At 41.6% G+C, this 17,441-nt stretch overlaps 1 protein-coding gene across 12 annotated transcripts in view; it reads left to right on the top strand.

Moving 5' to 3' along the window:
• ptprsa (protein tyrosine phosphatase receptor type Sa) overlaps positions 1-17,441 on the top strand; it is a 213,214-nt gene that overhangs the window by 160,072 nt on the left and 35,701 nt on the right. For 6 of the 12 annotated variants that reach the window (XM_067512143.1, XM_067512140.1, XM_067512144.1 and 3 more), the window contains 11 exons: positions 366-686; positions 2,535-2,728; positions 4,079-4,105; positions 5,244-5,361; positions 10,977-11,570; positions 12,601-12,695; positions 12,963-13,213; positions 13,468-13,555; positions 14,446-14,658; positions 14,932-15,095; positions 16,951-17,066. In XM_067512143.1, coding sequence (XP_067368244.1) covers positions 366-686; positions 2,535-2,728; positions 4,079-4,105; positions 5,244-5,361; positions 10,977-11,570; positions 12,601-12,695; positions 12,963-13,213; positions 13,468-13,555; positions 14,446-14,658; positions 14,932-15,095; positions 16,951-17,066 — 2,181 coding nt within the window. The remainder of the gene's footprint in view (positions 1-365; positions 687-2,534; positions 2,729-4,078; positions 4,106-5,243; positions 5,362-10,976; positions 11,571-12,600; positions 12,696-12,962; positions 13,214-13,467; positions 13,556-14,445; positions 14,659-14,931; positions 15,096-16,950; positions 17,067-17,441) is intronic. The other 6 variants (XM_067512145.1, XM_067512146.1, XM_067512151.1 and 3 more) reach the window with 2 other exon arrangements.

Below are 17,441 nucleotides of genomic sequence, written 5' to 3'. Positions count from 1 at the left end.
GTTATTAGGGTTAAATGTTGTTAGTTTGAGTTTCTCAGTAGCAAATAATACAGAACACTATAAAGTTAAAACCATTTAATGCCAAAACATGCAGAATTGATTCATTATTACACAAGCTTATGCTATAGCCTTTTGTTGACATTTGCTTGATTTTATTTTATTTTTTTTACATACTTTTGCCTGTGGCTTTTTGTTCCAATTTCAGTTTGAATTATTCTTATTGTTTTTAAGTTTTGAATTTTCCTTTTAGCATTTTCTTTATCTCTCCCATCTTTTTATTTTTTTGTTTTTTCACCCCTGCCTTCCCCCCTCCCCAACTTCCTCGTCCTCGACCCCCTTCCTTCCTGTACTTTCCACCTCACCAGAGCCCTCAGCCCCCCCTCAAGACATTAAGTGCAGCAGCACCAGCTCCACCACCCTGCTGGTAAGTTGGCGCCCCCCACCTTTGAAGAGTCAGAACGGTGTCCTGGCGGGATATAGGGTGCGCTACCAAGTGGTGGGCACATCAGAAGGAGGCAGTGATGATGGGGAACCGATCGAGGAGCCAATGGTGCCTGCCACTGAAGAGCAGGTGCTGCTGCAGCGATTGGAGAAGTGGACCCAGTACCGCATCACTGTGACAGCCTTAACTGTCATTGGCCCAGGACCTGAGAGCGAGCCCCTGATCTGCCGGACGGACGAAGACGGTACATGAGTCCCTAATGTGTAGAAGCAAAACTTATCTAGAGATGAAATTGATTAGTTTTAGTTTGATGGTGAATGCGCCTTAAGCTATGTTTGTGTATTTGTATATCGTGTGTGTGTGTGAACAGTGTATCCAGTTTAACGGTCCAGTAACAGTTTGTTACATAGTTTCAAAGGTGTATCAACATATTTGTTTGTAGGTTATAGGACTAGTTACAGCAAACCACATGGAATGACTTCACTTAAAATGGATAACACACTTGGGAAATCAAATGTGCTCCTATTAAACATAACTAAACAATGTAATTCATAACAGCAACCACATCGCATATACTGCCTCTATCTGTCGGCTTTTAACAGGATCCCATTGCTCAGCTGAGAGCCATAACCATTTATGAGTGCTGTACACTGCGTGGGGGATACAATACATACATTTATGGTGTCAACGGTAGTTTAAAGGTTAAGGTAGCAGGTGTGCAAAAAATGTTCTTAAAAAAAAAATTTGAATTAATACCCTCCCAATCCCTACTAAGCCCTACCCTGGAGTGCTGTACACAGGCTTGACTGACTCCACTGAAACACAGAGACTATAGGATTGTGAACCATGGCGTTGTTGGAAAAAGGGAAAATAAGCTGAGTTGACTTCCCCTGATACTGAATATAAGTAGACAAATAGATTTTTGTTTTTACGAACTGCTGTTCACGTTCAGTAACTGTGACAGTGTCACACGAAGTAGAAAGATTTTGCTTGTAAAACACCTCAACCTCAAAAGTGTAAAAAATAATAGAAATAAATACTGTATCTTTTACTTTTAAGGTTAATAGTCACGACAACGACAGGAAGGAGAAAAGCAGCTGAACAATAAAATACATAAACTGAAAAGTAAAGAGGTGAACATGTCCGAGCACGTCTGAGCCATTGATGGATGGCAGACATTGACTGTTCCTCTCTACGATCCATTTCACATCCATTACCACAGCATTTTAAGTATTTTCTAACACTGATGTACAAGCAGTGCAACAGCAGAGACGAGCTTCAGTTCTTCCCATGCCTGTTTTAAAAGACGCCCGTTACACGAAGTGCACAGATGAAAGCTACAGAGCACTGACAATAGCTTTAACAAATTTTCTAGTGTCATCACAATAATGACGTGTGACAGAGAAGCGCCAGTTAGAGAAATAAGAAGCGAGGCTAAAAGGTACAACAAATTTTTGCAGTAAACAAGATTTGTGCATGATCCTGGGAGAGATGTGGGAAAGTGGGGTTGTGATTTACGTGGGAAGAGGGGTGCTTGAAGTGTTTGTGGAGGCGCAAATGGAAGCAGTTAGAGTGAAGAAGTTTTATTAATGCCATATCCATCTCAGAAAAGGCCGGTCCATGGCTCACTAAAGCAAGGCCTTCCATAAAGACCTGTCGTTATGACTGAGAGACCATCCAACTGATGGCAGACAGACACAGCACACGCATATTGAAAATGTAGAGAAGACAGAGGAAAATGGTAGTGATGTGTGTGGTGTTTTGGGGGATATTGTACTGCAGGGAGGCTGACACTGGAGTGTCTTTGTTGTTTTTTATTGTCTCTGTCCATCACTCCTGCCAGCTGTCAGTATATCTCATGGATATTGTGTGTTATTGTCCTGACATAGTTGTACAGTATGTGTGAATCACAGGCTGAATTGTGCTCATAAATGGTGTGAAGGTTATGTAGTGAGCCTGGTATTTTATTGCACTTGTTAATAGAGGAACGTTCACTTTTCCACATTTCCACTAATATCTTTACAATCCAAATCCAAACCGTAGTTATACAGCAAAATTATTCTGATTTGACTTTTTGTCTTGTTGCTCATAGTTCCTGGGGCTCCTCCAAGGCGGGTGGAGGTGGAGGTCCTTAACTCCACAGCACTAAAGGTGATGTGGCGCTCCTTGACACCGGGCAAGCAGCATGGTCAGATCCGTGGCTACCAGGTTCACTATGTGCGCGTGGAAAATGGCGAGTCAAGGGGCCTGCCCCTCATCAAGGATGTCATGCTGGCTGATGCCCAGGTATGATCAGGTCACAGCTTCATCACTACAAAGCAGTTAAGTCAGAAAAATGTCAATTTCACTACACCACATGCTCACACAGTGCATCAGTGCAGTTTTTGCTTAAATGAAATTGCAAATACGCCCCAGCCTGCCTTTGAATCGCTTTTTAATCACAATGCAACAACACTACACCTATTAAGCAGATAAAAACAACGTTTGTTTGCCATGTAATGTTTCAAGTCTCATTGTATATTTAAAGAAGACTTTGCCCAACTTTTTCTCACACTTTTTTCTTGCTTGTTGTGGCTGCGGCTGGAGTACAGGAAGTGATATGGGTTCTCTTCTTTCTTGGATTTCATTTCATATTGCTGTAATATTCTTTTGCCCTCAGCCAACAACAAGAACTGTAATCAAAGCTTCACTCATCTTGTCCTCCCTCTTCTGCCTCCATGGCTTTTATTAGGAATGTCTAGACCCCTGCTTTGTGGCAACATCTGCCATGAAATGTTGTGCTTGTATGAGATGCAAAGACTCAAAAGAAAACGCTGATTATACTGTTCTGTCCCTTGGAGGGAAAGTAAAATTGGCACAAAAACATTTAACCAAAAGCCAGAATCTACTGACAGCTGGAATTGTAACGGAGCCCCGTGTAATGGCCTTTTTTCTCTCGCTCTCTTTTTTTTCCCTTTTTACAAAACTTCTGTCAACAAAATGTTGGATGAATTCCGCCACAGCGAGACTGTTGTGCACAGTAGCAATCATCCAAATGGAAATTACAGCCTCGAAGCAATAGTGTAAACAACATAGAAAAGAATGGCTCCATGCAATGAATGAAAGGACTATTCATGCCAAATGCCACCAGCATCAAGTTTACATTTTTGGCATTTAGCTGACCCTCAAAGAGTCTAAGAATAGAATGAGCTTAAATGGCTTAAATTATACAGTCCAAAGCAGTGCATGCGCCCAGCTGTTAGCAAAGAATGCCAGGCAAAATTATATTTTTAGTCACATATTTTTGTTTATTTTGAAATTAAACTCCTTAAAGCTACAGTTCAGCAAAAATAACTAGTAGCCGTAGCTATTAGTGATTTAGTGCAGCAACATCTCCAGGCGCCACAAGAAGACATATACAACTCTCAGCCTTGTTTCAGTGGCCTCTCATAATATAAGACTAAAGTAGCTTCTCTTTCTCCTGACCTTGCAAAATTTGTGACCTATTTCTGATGGCAGCCCTCTGCACTCAAACCTCTAATGCCACCATCTCTCATAATCCTATTTCTTCCCTTTCTTTTCTCTTCTCTTTTAAAAAATATTGCTTTCTCTCTCTCTCTCTCTCCTGCACTCTCCTCTTTGGCGGGGGGGGGTTAGTGGGAAACGGACGATACAGCTGAATATGTGAGTATGAAGTTTCGCCTGAGTGCTTTGTGTAGCTGAAAAGATATAAACAGCGGGTATTGCATCAACCTGGTTGGATTCACAGTTTACATGACCCCTCCAATCTTTACGCAGTAAGTTTGGATAACAAAGTGTCTATAAGGTTTCACCTCAGCTGTCTTGGCAGCCAACATCCACACTATCTATATAGCACTGTGGAAAAAGGACAAACTTCTCTTGCCATCTACTTTCTACAACTTCTGGCTGATGCAATATCCACTGCCCACTGTGCCTGGAATGCTAATGCTATGCTGTCATGTTGTGTGTTGATACAGTGTGTTTTGTCTTGTGCTCTGGTGGTTTTCTTTTTTTGTGTCTGTGATTTTTAAACCATGATATTTATTTTCTTTGTGCTGCCTTAGAATTACTTTTTTGCCAATTGTTCACACACTTCTTTCGTATTGTCTAGTGTTGAAAACAGTGGTTTACAGAACATCCATCTATGATCTTTGAAATTTTACTCATTCTCTCATAACTGTAGATTATTTTCAGCAAACTTGACCCTTATTTTGAACCCAGATTTGAAACCCCAGTCATTGAATTACGTGAATAACATCTCAAGTGCAAACACAGTACTTATAGCTCATTTTCCTTTATTGACCTCTCCCATCCCTCTGCCAACCAGCCTGTTAAAAACTTCATTCCGCATTCGTTCAAACCTGCTCTCTTGAAAGATTCATTAGAATTGATCGGAAGCCTCTCTTTGAAGAGGACTCAAGGAAACTTAATGGCTGAGGTAAAAACTGCCAGCAAATGGCCAGGATGTATTCAGCATGCATTTATCACAAAGTTAAGTTGTTGATTGGAATATTGCTAAAGGAATAAGGGAGGTACTTTCCATTTACATATCTAATGTCCCTCCTCCACCTAGGCAACTCTTAAGAATTTACTTAATGGAATGGTCTCCCATTACACAGGGGGAGAATGTTACTTTTAATGCATGCCTCGTGAAAATTAATAAAGAGGAACAGGAGACACTTTACTCAGATTACCATTCTGCATAAGGCAGTTTGAGGTGCATGAAGTGGGGTCAAATCATCAAAAATTCAACACACATTTTGACATTTTCCTGTTCCTTTTTCTTCCCTTGCTCCTGTAGGAAATGGTCATTGGAGGACTCAAGCCAGACACCACTTATTCCATCACTGTGGCAGCATACACCACCAAGGGGGATGGAGCCCGGAGCAAACCCAAACTGGTGGTGACCAAAGGGGCAGGTCAGCACAAAGATAAATCGTTTTTTGTTGGTTTGACTTAAACCTTTGTTCAGCTTGTTTCAGCTTGTTTCTGAAGGGATGCTGTGCACAGAGGTTCCTCAACATTCCTAACCTGCTGCTATTGCTAGACTGCCACCTCTGGGTTTGATGGCCAACTTTGAGATGATTCTTATTTACAGCCACAATGTGGTAACTAGTCAGAACATTTAGAAAAAGAAGAAATTAAGCAAATGCTTAATAATGTTTAATTAAAGTAACAAATAGCAACTTAAACCAGTATAAGCGTGAGACTGTAAATCAATTCACACTTCTCTGCCTAGCACTGCCTCTCCTTATTCTGCTACTCGGCTTCACTCAAAACAGGCAAAAATAATTTTAAAATCTTTATGAATTTCTTCTTCTTTCCAAATCTGAGGAATGTATGTCTGGATTCATAAATGGTTCAGCAAAGCAGTGCTAATGTTTGCTTCTATCAGGGCAGCATTTACTATTTGACTGATGCTCAGAAAACTATCTAAAGATTTTTAGAGATCAAGGCAGTGGTGTGGGGTACTTGGAGATTTTTCAGACAGATTATGACAGCTCGAAAATCCCTGTTGGGTCTTTGGTTTGAGCTGTAGGGATAAAATACTGGAGGCTAATGCCTGCACACTACAAAGCCTTGTCTTCTTCAGTTTTTTCCCTTGTTGCTACCTGCTGGCACACCAGTTTAACTGGACTTTTAGAGCCTGAGGCTTCAGAGAGCCAATATGTACAGTACATGTGCATGCATATCCATACAAATACACACACCCTCACACATGGCTGCATAAACACCTTATCACTCACACTTAGTCATGAGCAAAGTCTCCACACATATGTATCCAGACCCATTGCGTGCCATTGCACATGCACACAATTATAAAATAAAACACACCAACAGATACACACACCACGGATTCTCGCAGCCTAACCCAACACAAACACAAACATTTCCCAGACCCCGACAGGTGTATGTGTTACAGGTGTCAGAGAGCGTGACACTGCCACAGGGCTTGAGTGAGCTCTGTCACTCTCCATCTTCTTGTCAGGGCTGGCTGACTGATATGCCAGTCTAGTGCACTCCATCTGTCCCTCAGAGGGAAAGCTCTCTCTCTCTTTTTTACTATTGAAACTGTTTATACCAGAGGGCCAAGATAAATGGAAAAGTGAAAAGGGTGAGAGTTTGGGGGAAAATGAGCCTCAGTAGCCTTTTTTCATGGATGTTAGGATAGCTAGGATAGCAGCTAGAATAGCTGGATCTCTTAAAGTTTCCTGAGATCTGTAACAAGCAGGGAAAAACGGTAATTTTAATGCTTTGTGAGAACTTTGTAAAACATGTCAACATCTTTTGTGAAAGGCCTCTATTTATTTTCTCCAGAGATACGTTTCTACATTATGTCCACAGTAGGACCATGTGACTGTAAACACCGATCTCATATTAGTAACCAGTCAAGTTATGAATTACACACATAGTCTAATTTTGGCAAGTCAATTGAATTTATATGTACACTAAATATATTTATATATATTCTGAATGCGTATAGCATGTACTTTAGGATGGCCTAGAGAAACTCTGACATCTTACTCTTTTTGGAAAATGTTAAAGTCTGAAAAGCAAATCAATGAATATTTTTGTTGTGGCAGGTCGATTCGATTCACATCAATGTCTTTTGATATTCTAGACATTCCAATAAACCTCTCTGGTAGTTTGGTGTATCAGAAAGTATCCAAAACAATCAATCTCAGGATTTTGTAGGATATAAAAAGAAGTAGAACTGTGCACCTATTTGTGAGTCACAGACAAACAACATTTATTCTGTGGCTGGAACTCTCTTTGTTTGCCGAATGAAAGCCAGCTTTGAAATGTGCCTTTTTATGATTCATACTCTTCAAACTCTTTTTGAGAATTGGAGAAACAGACTTAACCATGGCCAACAACATACAAAGTTTCTGAGAGGGCCTAAAGGAGCCTTTATTGACAAAAGATTTAAATGTTAGCATCTGAAACTGTTATTCTGCCATCCCATCTGCACATTGAAGATTTTTTTCCCCATCAGGATGAAAGAAGAAGCAATCAATGACCATTCTGTCTTTCTTCCTTTCTCGTTCGAAACTCATGTGGAAAATGTATTTACTGCTGTATCATAAGAAAGTTACAAACAAAGAAAGTAAAACAAACTCAAAATAAAAATTTAACATTAGGATACAAAGAGCGCATTCTATAGGTAGCTTGTGCAATGGGTTACCCAACACACACTCCTAACATGAGACCAACTGAGATTGAAGTAAAGTCTTGCAAAACTGGAAACATTTGGGCGTGCAAGGAATGGTGTGTGTGTGTGTGTGTGTGTGTGTGTGTGAGAGATAGAGACAAGACAGGACAGGCTATCTTCACCTCATCACCTCATTGCATGTTTAGCAGGTTCCTGATTGTAATCTTGGTCCACTGAGAAAACATCACTGTAATGTCCATCTCTCATTCCTCTCTCTCTCGCTCTCTCTCTCTCTCTCTCTCTCCCCCCCCCCCCCCTTAATAGCTCCTGCTCCTCAACTGGGTCATGTGAAATTTGTTGCAGATTACACTCCATGACATTTCCCTGTCTAGAAGTCTTTGCCACTCACACACACATAGAGGAGGCAGCCTAAATTAAAAGCAGAAGAAAATATTCATGTGAGAGTGATGATTTTGTAATGACCTTTAAAGTATAAAATAAATAAAAAAGACCTCTTACCTCCAGATGTCGTTAGATATGCCAACAGGTAGGCTAAAGCTACAGGTTTATCAGTGGGACAATTTCTTCTGTAGTTAAGAAGAGGAGTAGAGAGTGGTGACAGACATGATTGAAAATGTAGGTAGTTTATATTCGCTTTGTCTTTAACTGACAAGTGCATGTTTAATATGTTTGTTTGTATGCACTTGTTGGTATGTGCACATGTGTGGCATTCTTAAGATAGGGGACAAATGAGAGGAAAACCTTATTGCTCCTTTCTCAATCAGGCTGAGTGAGTGTCAACAGCAGGCTGTTAATACTGTGGCCTGATGGGAAACGTGCTGGGAGGCCCACAAGGAGGGATTGAACCACGGTCGATCCAGAAATGGACAGAGAGAGAGCGAGAGGGTGATGGTGGCAGGATGTGGGGGGATGAGGTTAGGAAATTAAAAAAGGGGATTGGACAGTGTGAAACAGTAGATGTGGAGAGATGGGGGGAAAGTAAGGGATGGTGTAATGTGGCAGAGAGATGAACACTAAGGAGGGGAAGAGAGGGACAATCAAGGTGTTCAAGAACCCAAGAATCACTCATGTACACACACACACACACTTCTTCGTCCTCATATGCCTGTTGGCCGTCTTTGCAGCAGATTGTTCCTTGTCCCCAGTCACCTTCATCATCCCTCATTCACTTATTTTTCATCCCCTCACAATGCCCCATTCTCTCACCCTGTGGCACTACACACACACACACACGAACACACAAATTGTACACACGTTAACAACCCCTGTGCCCCTTCCCCACCCAACACCAATCTTCTGGCTCAGTACCTGTGATTCTTCTCCCCGGTGTGCAATAAGGTTTTAAATGTACAAACAACATAAACGGTTTCAGGGCTACAAAGGTAGTAATAATATAATGGATGCATTTGGCAGTCTGTTGAGGTTAGAAGTGAAGTAGAGAAATTTACAATGGAAAACACACACACAAACTGCCATCACAGGATCATTACCTCTGATTCTATTTCCTTGATTAGCGGTGAACATGAAGGCAGACTGGGCTTTTAAATGACACCAAGCTGAGCTATAGTATTAGGAGCATTTGTTTCACCCGATGCTCGGCACCCCCGCCTTTCCATTACCGGCAATGGCTCAGCTGACTAGCTACCGTCTACCCACCCACCCCCATCTTCCTCTAGCGACAGTCTTCAGAAGGAAGGCCATTAGCAAACGGAAATGAATTATATTTGCAGAGGGTGGGGACTAGAGTAGAGTGGGTTACTTTGCGTGTGTGTAACAATAAGACTTGCATCTTGGTACAGAAATATATCTTATGGGCATGTCTGTATGGGCACACAAACACACGATGATGCTATTCCACTGAGGAGAAGAACTGTTGCCTCAGACTAATGTTAGCTTCTCCAAATTACTTTAAGTCCATACTGGGCAGAAAGCCAAATAGCTCTGTGCTGCTGGAATAGTGATATAGGAGCTGGAGCTGGCTCCAATCTAGTGTCTATACTTTACGTGTACATGTGTATCATTCCAACACATGCACATGCATACACACTGTCCATAAGACACAAAGAAGCACTTGAGTGGATGTACAGTACATAAGACACAAAGCCTAAGGCTCATACAGATTCTACTGTTTAACAAACTTTCGTGATGAAGAAGGCAAGTGTATCCATAATTGTGGTTCCCTAGGGTAATGACGAAATGTATGTTACATTAAAATAGAAGTAAAAATTTGCATTAAGCTTATTCAGCTGTTTTAATTTGTGCTAAGAAAGCTCTCAGTGCCTGGACCATCCAATTTGCCGTCGACCCAGTTTGCCAACCCAGTTGGCAAAAGGCTTGAATCAGAAATATGCAGATTTCCAGTCTTTCACACCAATGGTCTCACAAGCGTATTTGTTGAGATGACATCAAATTTACAATGTTTAAAAGAATATAGTACCTGCTTTATATTATTTCCACAGTTTGCAATAAAACAGTTGCAAAGGATATTGCTGTTGAGTACCTTACCAATAGTGCATATGTCTGCAACTGTAACCTCTCTTTTATTTGGCAGTTTTCTGTCCTGCCACTGCCTTGTATTACTGATAAAGGAGAGACGTAGATGAGTAAGTCGAGATAGAAACTATTTACAGAGAGATGGGCCTCAAGTGCGAATCAGCCACATTCATCTCACAAAGCTTTGACGGCAACTTGAGAACTGAAGGCTTCCCATAACTGCTGCTGCCTCTATCTCAATGATGGGGCCTAAAAGGAGAGTTAAGATGAGACATGTGTCATCCATAAGAGCGGGAAAACTGGGCCACTCTGAAGAATGGTGTCTAGACCCCAAGCGCAGATCATCCATTTTGCAAGAAGAGTTGACTCTCACAGCTGAAAGAGGCACTGTTCTCTGCTTAAAGTTTTAGTGATGCTTTGCATTACAGAAATGATTTTGGCTGGAGCTTATATGTAACATGAAATGGTAATAGGTAGAGTGATTACTCATTTTACTCAGCTCAACAACGATGAACGTTTGATGATGGAGGTCTTTATTTGCCATGCTTCTGCAGTGGTAAGACAAGGGATAGTCTAGCTAACGAGCACTTGAAATGGTGTGCACCTTATGACTTGGGAAACGCGAGACTGAGCTGCGTTTTCAATAGAAAACCAGTTTCTTTTGTTTCCCCACAATTTTTTTGGTAAACAAATGATGTTTATTAAAAAAAATGACACTTTAATTTGTTTACATTGCTATGTTTTGTCAATGTTTCATAATGTGAATAACTAGTTGTGTTTGCAGCCCTAACTGTATGTTCAGTTTTTGATTAACAGGTCTATAAATTCATCTCTTTTTATTTTTTATTTTTATTTTTTTCTGCACAGTGCCTGGGCCTCCCTATCTGTCCGTGGCTCAGGACTCTGAGACATCTGCTCTGGTTCACTGGGACCCTCCAGACTTGACCAATGGCATGGACCTGCAGGGTTATCGGCTCCAGTTTGGCCGTAAAGATGTCTCTCCTTTGGCCACGCTAGAATTTGCACCCCAAGAACGGCAGTACTCTGTGGGCAATATTCACCGAGGGGCCACTTATCTCTTTAAAATCTCAGCCAAGAGCAGGGGGGGCTTTGGGGAAGAATCTGTGGTGGAACTCCGTGTGCCCGAAAATACCCCGGGGGGATACCCTCAAATTAATGAGGACTCCAATGTGACATGCTGCTCAGTGCAGCTGTCCTGGTCTCCACCAGTGCTGGCGGAGAGGAATGGGGTAATCACAGAGTACACATTGGCCTATAAAGAAGCCGGTACAGGAGGAGAACCACGAGAGCTCCATTTGCCTCCAAGCCGGTCCAGCTATGTGCTCAACAGCCTTAAACCGAACTCAGTATACGATGTGAAAATACGTGCACACACCAGTGTAGGTCCAGGGCCCTACAGCCCACCTATCCAGTATCGGACGGTGACCTTTGATCCAACAGGTAGGGCTTGTCTGTTTCTATGCCAACCCAGTTGGCAGGGGATTAGAAATTGGCTAAAAGACAATCAGCACCTCCACAAAAATGAAAAATGCCACTCCCTCCTTCAACCACCTCCACTTGTCCTCAAGAGAGAGAAAAAAATATATAGACCTTTTTTTGCTGTGGAATACTCACTTGACTAACCCAAACAAGGTAAAACCCAAGTCAGTAAGTTATAGTCCGTCATTTTGAGAAAAAGGAGACCATCCTAGAATTGCAAGGTAAGTGATTATTGATCAGAGAGTCCTGTCAGTCGTCCTTGCAGCCCTTTGCCAAGCACACTCACGCAGCTAATGCCATCTCACATCCCCACTTTTCAAACAAGGTAGGACCTTAGTCAAACCCAGTCACTCTAAGTGTTTGTTTGGACTGTTCTAAGATGACAAAAATTATTGTAGTTATTTATTTTATTTTTTGTTTTGAGATATTCCTCCCTTCCTACAGCCCCCTCCTCCCAATTCCTTCTTTTCCTTCCCCCTGACCCTAAACGGGATAGCTTGTGGCATGGCATCCCCCAGATGCACTGCAGAGAACTGTTGGCATGATGTGTTTTAGGTCTGTCTCTATGTCCACATGGCAACACGTTAGCAGTGCCACCCCAGACTCAGCAGATATGTAGGGACGGTTGGCATTGGGACCACAGGGGTTGGTTGTTCAGTGGTCATGGGTTCAAAGTCAGTGGTGAGTTGGGTTGGCACTACTTATGATTGCTAGCCAGTGGGCACACCCTTGTTCTCCATGGGTTTGTCATCCATGAGTCTTACGTGCTGTGTGTCTTAACCAATGGCATTGCCCTTCTCACAGCCAATCACAGCTCACCGTTACACTCCCTGTCCAACCCAGAGGATCGTTGCAGGGGAACAACAGTATTTTTTATTTTTTTCCAAACTAAAGGTTCTTCATTTATTTCTCTTTCCTTGGTCTCTCTACATATTCATGTAACTGAAAATATACTCTCTGTTTTTGTTATTTATTTTTTTTGCATGGACAGATGTTCCAAAGAATTTCACTGTCAAATGGGCCACCAAGACCACAGTAGTCCTTGCGTGGAAGTTTTCTGAAAGCAGGTCTCCATACAAATGCACAGTGAGTTTAAATTTAAGTCCAAAATATTAAAAAAAAACCTAATCGTGCAAGATAAATTTTTTTTCTGAAATTGAAAATGACTTATTGAAAGGATTTTACAGTAGTGCAGTTTTTGTTGCATTTGTTCTATATATTTCAGTGTTTTAATTCATCCCCCATCAACAAATAATATATCAATGTCCATTTTAATAACCTCCCAGAATAATCACACATTCAGCTGTAACACTTCTGTCTGTACCAACTTCTGAACCATCTGTTGAACTCCAGATTGAGTACAACCGTCAGAAGATGGATGTGGATGCTAGGCAAATGAGGGTGCTCATCGCTGGGCTAAGGCACAACACCACCTATGAGTTCAGGGTGACCTGCCAGGAAAGCATTGATGGCGGACCAAGACACCGTGTGGTGGCCAGGACCGCACCACTCATCCTCGTCAAGAAACCCAAGCTGGACATTTATGCTGAGCCTGACAACATGCTCACTATGTCTTTCCCACCAGTCGATACCAATGTTGTTAAGTGAGTAAACCCGCGGTAAAAGCTGGTGTCTGAATGCACAGTCTGAATTTTCTTTGAGTATTTCGGTGTAAGTCTCAACAGGCTCAAGAATGTGACGTGTTTACAATGAAAGTTTAGGATTTCTTGTACGTACTGCTAATTACTGCTACACATTGTCATTACCTCAGTTTCCTTCCTAGCCTGTAGTGAATGTTTGCATCTAAGCTGCTATACAGTTTCAAGAAGAGAGGATTTCTTTGGTGCTGTGTCTTCAGGAACTTCTTCGTTGTAGTGGTGCCACTTAAGAGGACCTCGGGAACTGTCAAAAACCTGAAGAACCCAGATGAGATGGACATGGAAGAGGTGGGATCTTTTAACAGTGGAGTTTGTGGCTTTAAAGAAATGTTAAGGCTGTTTGCAGGTACTGGGTTAAACAGAAGGAAGCATACAGAGGAAGAGGAATGATGAAACTACCTTAGCAACAAGTTCTTTAATGAGACTGTCCTCTTTGCTGGCAAACCCCTTTCCCCACACATTTGTGTTACCAAGTATTGCATGTGCTAGGCAAATTGTGGATTGTACACACCATGTACCACAGACGTCAGTACATCTCAGCTATGCTAATTTCTATGCCCTAGCATGCAGCAGAGAGAATTACAGTTTTCTCCCACTCTTCCCGTAGCTCGGGGTCACCTTGAGCGCCAGATCAACAGCAACCATCCCTATTGGATTTGTGGTTACACACATTCCCTCTGCTTAGTGCCCACCTCTGTCTGCAGTTTGACGTGAATCAGAGGTTTTGATGTTGGGGAGGGGGGGTTGGAGCCTGTTTAAATGGAACTTTGCCAGACAGCCACTTTCTGAATCTAAGCAATAACATTGACAGTTTGTTTTCTTTGATCTTACTTAGTCCTGAGGAAAGGTTTAAGCAGTTAGACCCACAAGTAATTTGTATTTGTAGGGAAATTCAAAAGGCAGAAAGTCAGGAATTAGTTTTATTTTTAGGTTCCCGTTTTATTGACAAAAAGGTTCCACTTCATTCACATTAATGCTTTTGTAATTATTAAATATATGTGACTCTTTTCCCTTTTTTTAAATAAACAAAAACACCACATACTGTATTCTAAACAAGCTATTACAAAGTATTAGTTTGTCCCTAGCTTTACTGTGGGACAGGTGAAGATAAACCCACAAAAACAAAAGATGTGACAAAAAGAAACAAAAAGAAACTATTACTCTTTTACGTCAATCAGCTGTTGCGGGAGGTCACCCCAAAGCGCCGGTCACGCCGTCAGCTGGCTCAGCTGGACCAAAGGAAGCCCTACATCACAGCCTGCTTCAGACAGCTGCCTTCCACCTTCACGGTGGGATCTGACCACCCCCACAGCAGCTGTGAGAACAAGCCTCTTGAAGCTGGCCAGGAGTATGTCTTCTTCCTGCTGGCTGAACTCAGTGCCACCGCCGGGGTGAGTTACTGGGTCATCGCAGTTCAGCTGACTTACTCGTTACAGTTTTTGACAAAATTTATTTCCAAAACATTTAACAATTCCTTTTTCATTTTTTATTTATAGTTCACTTTAATTTTGTTTACATGAAACTGACCGATTCTTTTCTATTTGGTGTGATTTTGACCAGTTCACTTAATTTATATATTTGTCTACATTTTTGTGCTTTATAAAACTTGCTCTGATTTTGTTTACACATGCTGCAGTCTGACTTTTTCCTGTATTCTTGTTTAGAAAATGTTTGCTACCAGCCCTTATACCGACACAGTGACGACTCCTGAGGAGGCGGTTAACCCCCTGCCAGTAGAGACTGGTGACGGACTCATATGGGTTGTGGGCCCAGTCCTGGCTGTCGTCTTTATAATCTGCATCGTCATCGCTATTCTCCTGTATAAAAAGTGAGTTGGCTTGGAAATTGTAGTTTTTGTGGTGAATGCAGTTACATTTAGACTTTACAGTGTAAAAAAAGGATTGTTCAACATCAAATGACAGTAACACTCACCATTAAGGTGATAGTACAAGTGTGGCCAGAATAAAATCAAAATGTTGCACCTATTTTGCTGTCCCCATATCATTATGCTACACAGGAAATTGACACCTTTATCTTTGCACTGTTGATCCCTTCTTCTTTGCTTTACTCATTCAGGATAAATTTGATATTAACATTTTTATCTATCGGTAGAGAAATCAGCAATCATGAGGTTTTCATTTGATGTTGAACTTTTTCAGTAGTGTAATTGGGGAACTTGCTTATTAGGAAATAGTTGCATGTAACGGAGCATGGTGAAAAAGGGGCTCATTTTATATTCTTAGCAGCATGATATTCAAAAACCCAACTGCATTGTTGCATGTTAAAAAAATAAAAAATAAATTCTTGTGAAAAAGATGGTTGTGGGAAGTGAGGTGGTTGGAGAAAGAAGAAAAGTGGAGATTCTTTGAGATGGTGCTCAAATTGGACTAAGTCAGTATATTAATCATGACATGTCACAGAAGCAGTGAAGATATGTTTTAATAACCATTCATTCTGGAAAGGACAATCCAAAAAGGTGTTATTCCAATGTTGCTTAAGTTACTTACTAGATGTTTTAATTAGGTGTGATTCATTTAGTTTGAACGTCTTTTTTTAGTGGTGGATGTCAAACTGCATTTATGTTCGATCAACCTCACCCTACAGGAGGTAGCTACTGTGTCGTTCTGGTAGAAATCTAAATGAATGTACTCAGCATCCTGGGTCAATCCCCACCCCCCTCCCAACGCCCCTTTTTTCTTTTTTTTTTACAGTTGGTTGTAGCTTTTAACTTTAGTGGCTGCACGTACCAAATGAACAGTGATTTAAGAGGCCCCCATTACATGCCAGAAAGGATCCCTGAATTACTGTATAATAAAAGGGCTGGGGCTGATGTCAGATGATCCCTAACTGTCTGACCTTGCCTTACCTCAGCCTTTGTGGTTAGGGGGAGTAACATCTCTCCTTGGATCTCTCTTTTTTCTCTCTTCTCTCCCTCTCCACCTCACTCTCCCATCTCTCCCCCTCCCTCTCTCCCTGGTGAATAGTGTTTCCCGGGTCTGCCCTTGGCCCTGACATTCCCCCTCCCTGTCTGTATCTGCACCCCGTGCACACACACACACACACACACTCTCATAGATGCAGGCACTGGCTCATGTTTGCACTTACTTATACATTTCATCCCTACCTGATCTCACACGCAGATATACAGACATACATGCACACATGCACACCTCCTCCAAATGCTCATGAGCTTTATCTCAAGTTTTGCGAGCCCAGCAGCGACCCCTGTGAATTTTAAACTGCTCTCTATTGATTTATCTCTCTTCTTGCCTCTCCCTCTCCCTTTCTCCTTGTGTGTTGTGTTTTCACCATCTTTATATATTTATTCAACTCCTATTGCTTTCTCTGGAAACAGCAAACCTGACAGGTAAGGCTTAGCTGTACTTCTTTGCATATTACAGGGGAACACAAAATAGCCTTCCTCAGCAAAAGACGTGACTTTAATTAGCAAGGGTGAAGGAGAATTTTGCGTATTTGATACGCGTTCTCAGCTCCTCAAATCTTGATTTGGTTTCACTTGAGCTTTCTCAACCTGCTGAGTCACCAGTCAGAGTGTAGTTGAGGAATTGTCATTAGCAAGAGTCATTGCAGGATAAAGCGCTCACTAAAAGTTATTTTGGTGTTTTTGTGTTTTTGTTGTACGTCTTCTTCTCTTCCTGCTATTCGTTTGTCTTATTCTCCAGCCGCAAAAGAAAAGAGTCAGAGCCACGCACAAAATGTCTGCTGAACAATGCCGACATTACACCCCACCACCCTACAGACCCTGTGGAGATGAGACGCATCAACTTCCAAACGCCAGGTACAGGCCGGACACACATGTACAAAACAAAAATGGATTTATCTGTAAACAGTATATACTTTAGGTATTGTTAGACTAATACTGCATGTACAGTATGCTTGTCTATACTGGCGTTCCAGTTAAAGGCACGTTTCCATTTTCACTGACATTAAAGGGGATGTGAAAGATGAAGTTTCTTTAATAATGTGAACAACCTGCAAAGAAATCCACTTCACCTTGCCTTTAACAATAACATCGATTCAAATACAATTAGCTCAGAGGTCTGTTTTTCATGATCTTTGGATAAAACATGCCCTGTTAAAAAACTCATGCTGGCTGTCTCTGTACTGTTGAATATAACATTAGGATGATCATCATTGGGAAAGTGATCTCACT

The sequence above is a fragment of the Channa argus genome, chromosome 8 (genome assembly GCF_033026475.1).
Source record: "Channa argus isolate prfri chromosome 8, Channa argus male v1.0, whole genome shotgun sequence".
In the NCBI taxonomy this organism is placed as follows: domain Eukaryota; kingdom Metazoa; phylum Chordata; class Actinopteri; order Anabantiformes; family Channidae; genus Channa; species Channa argus.
Note: the sequence above shows the minus strand (reverse complement) of the source record. Positions and strands in the feature narration are given on the sequence as shown.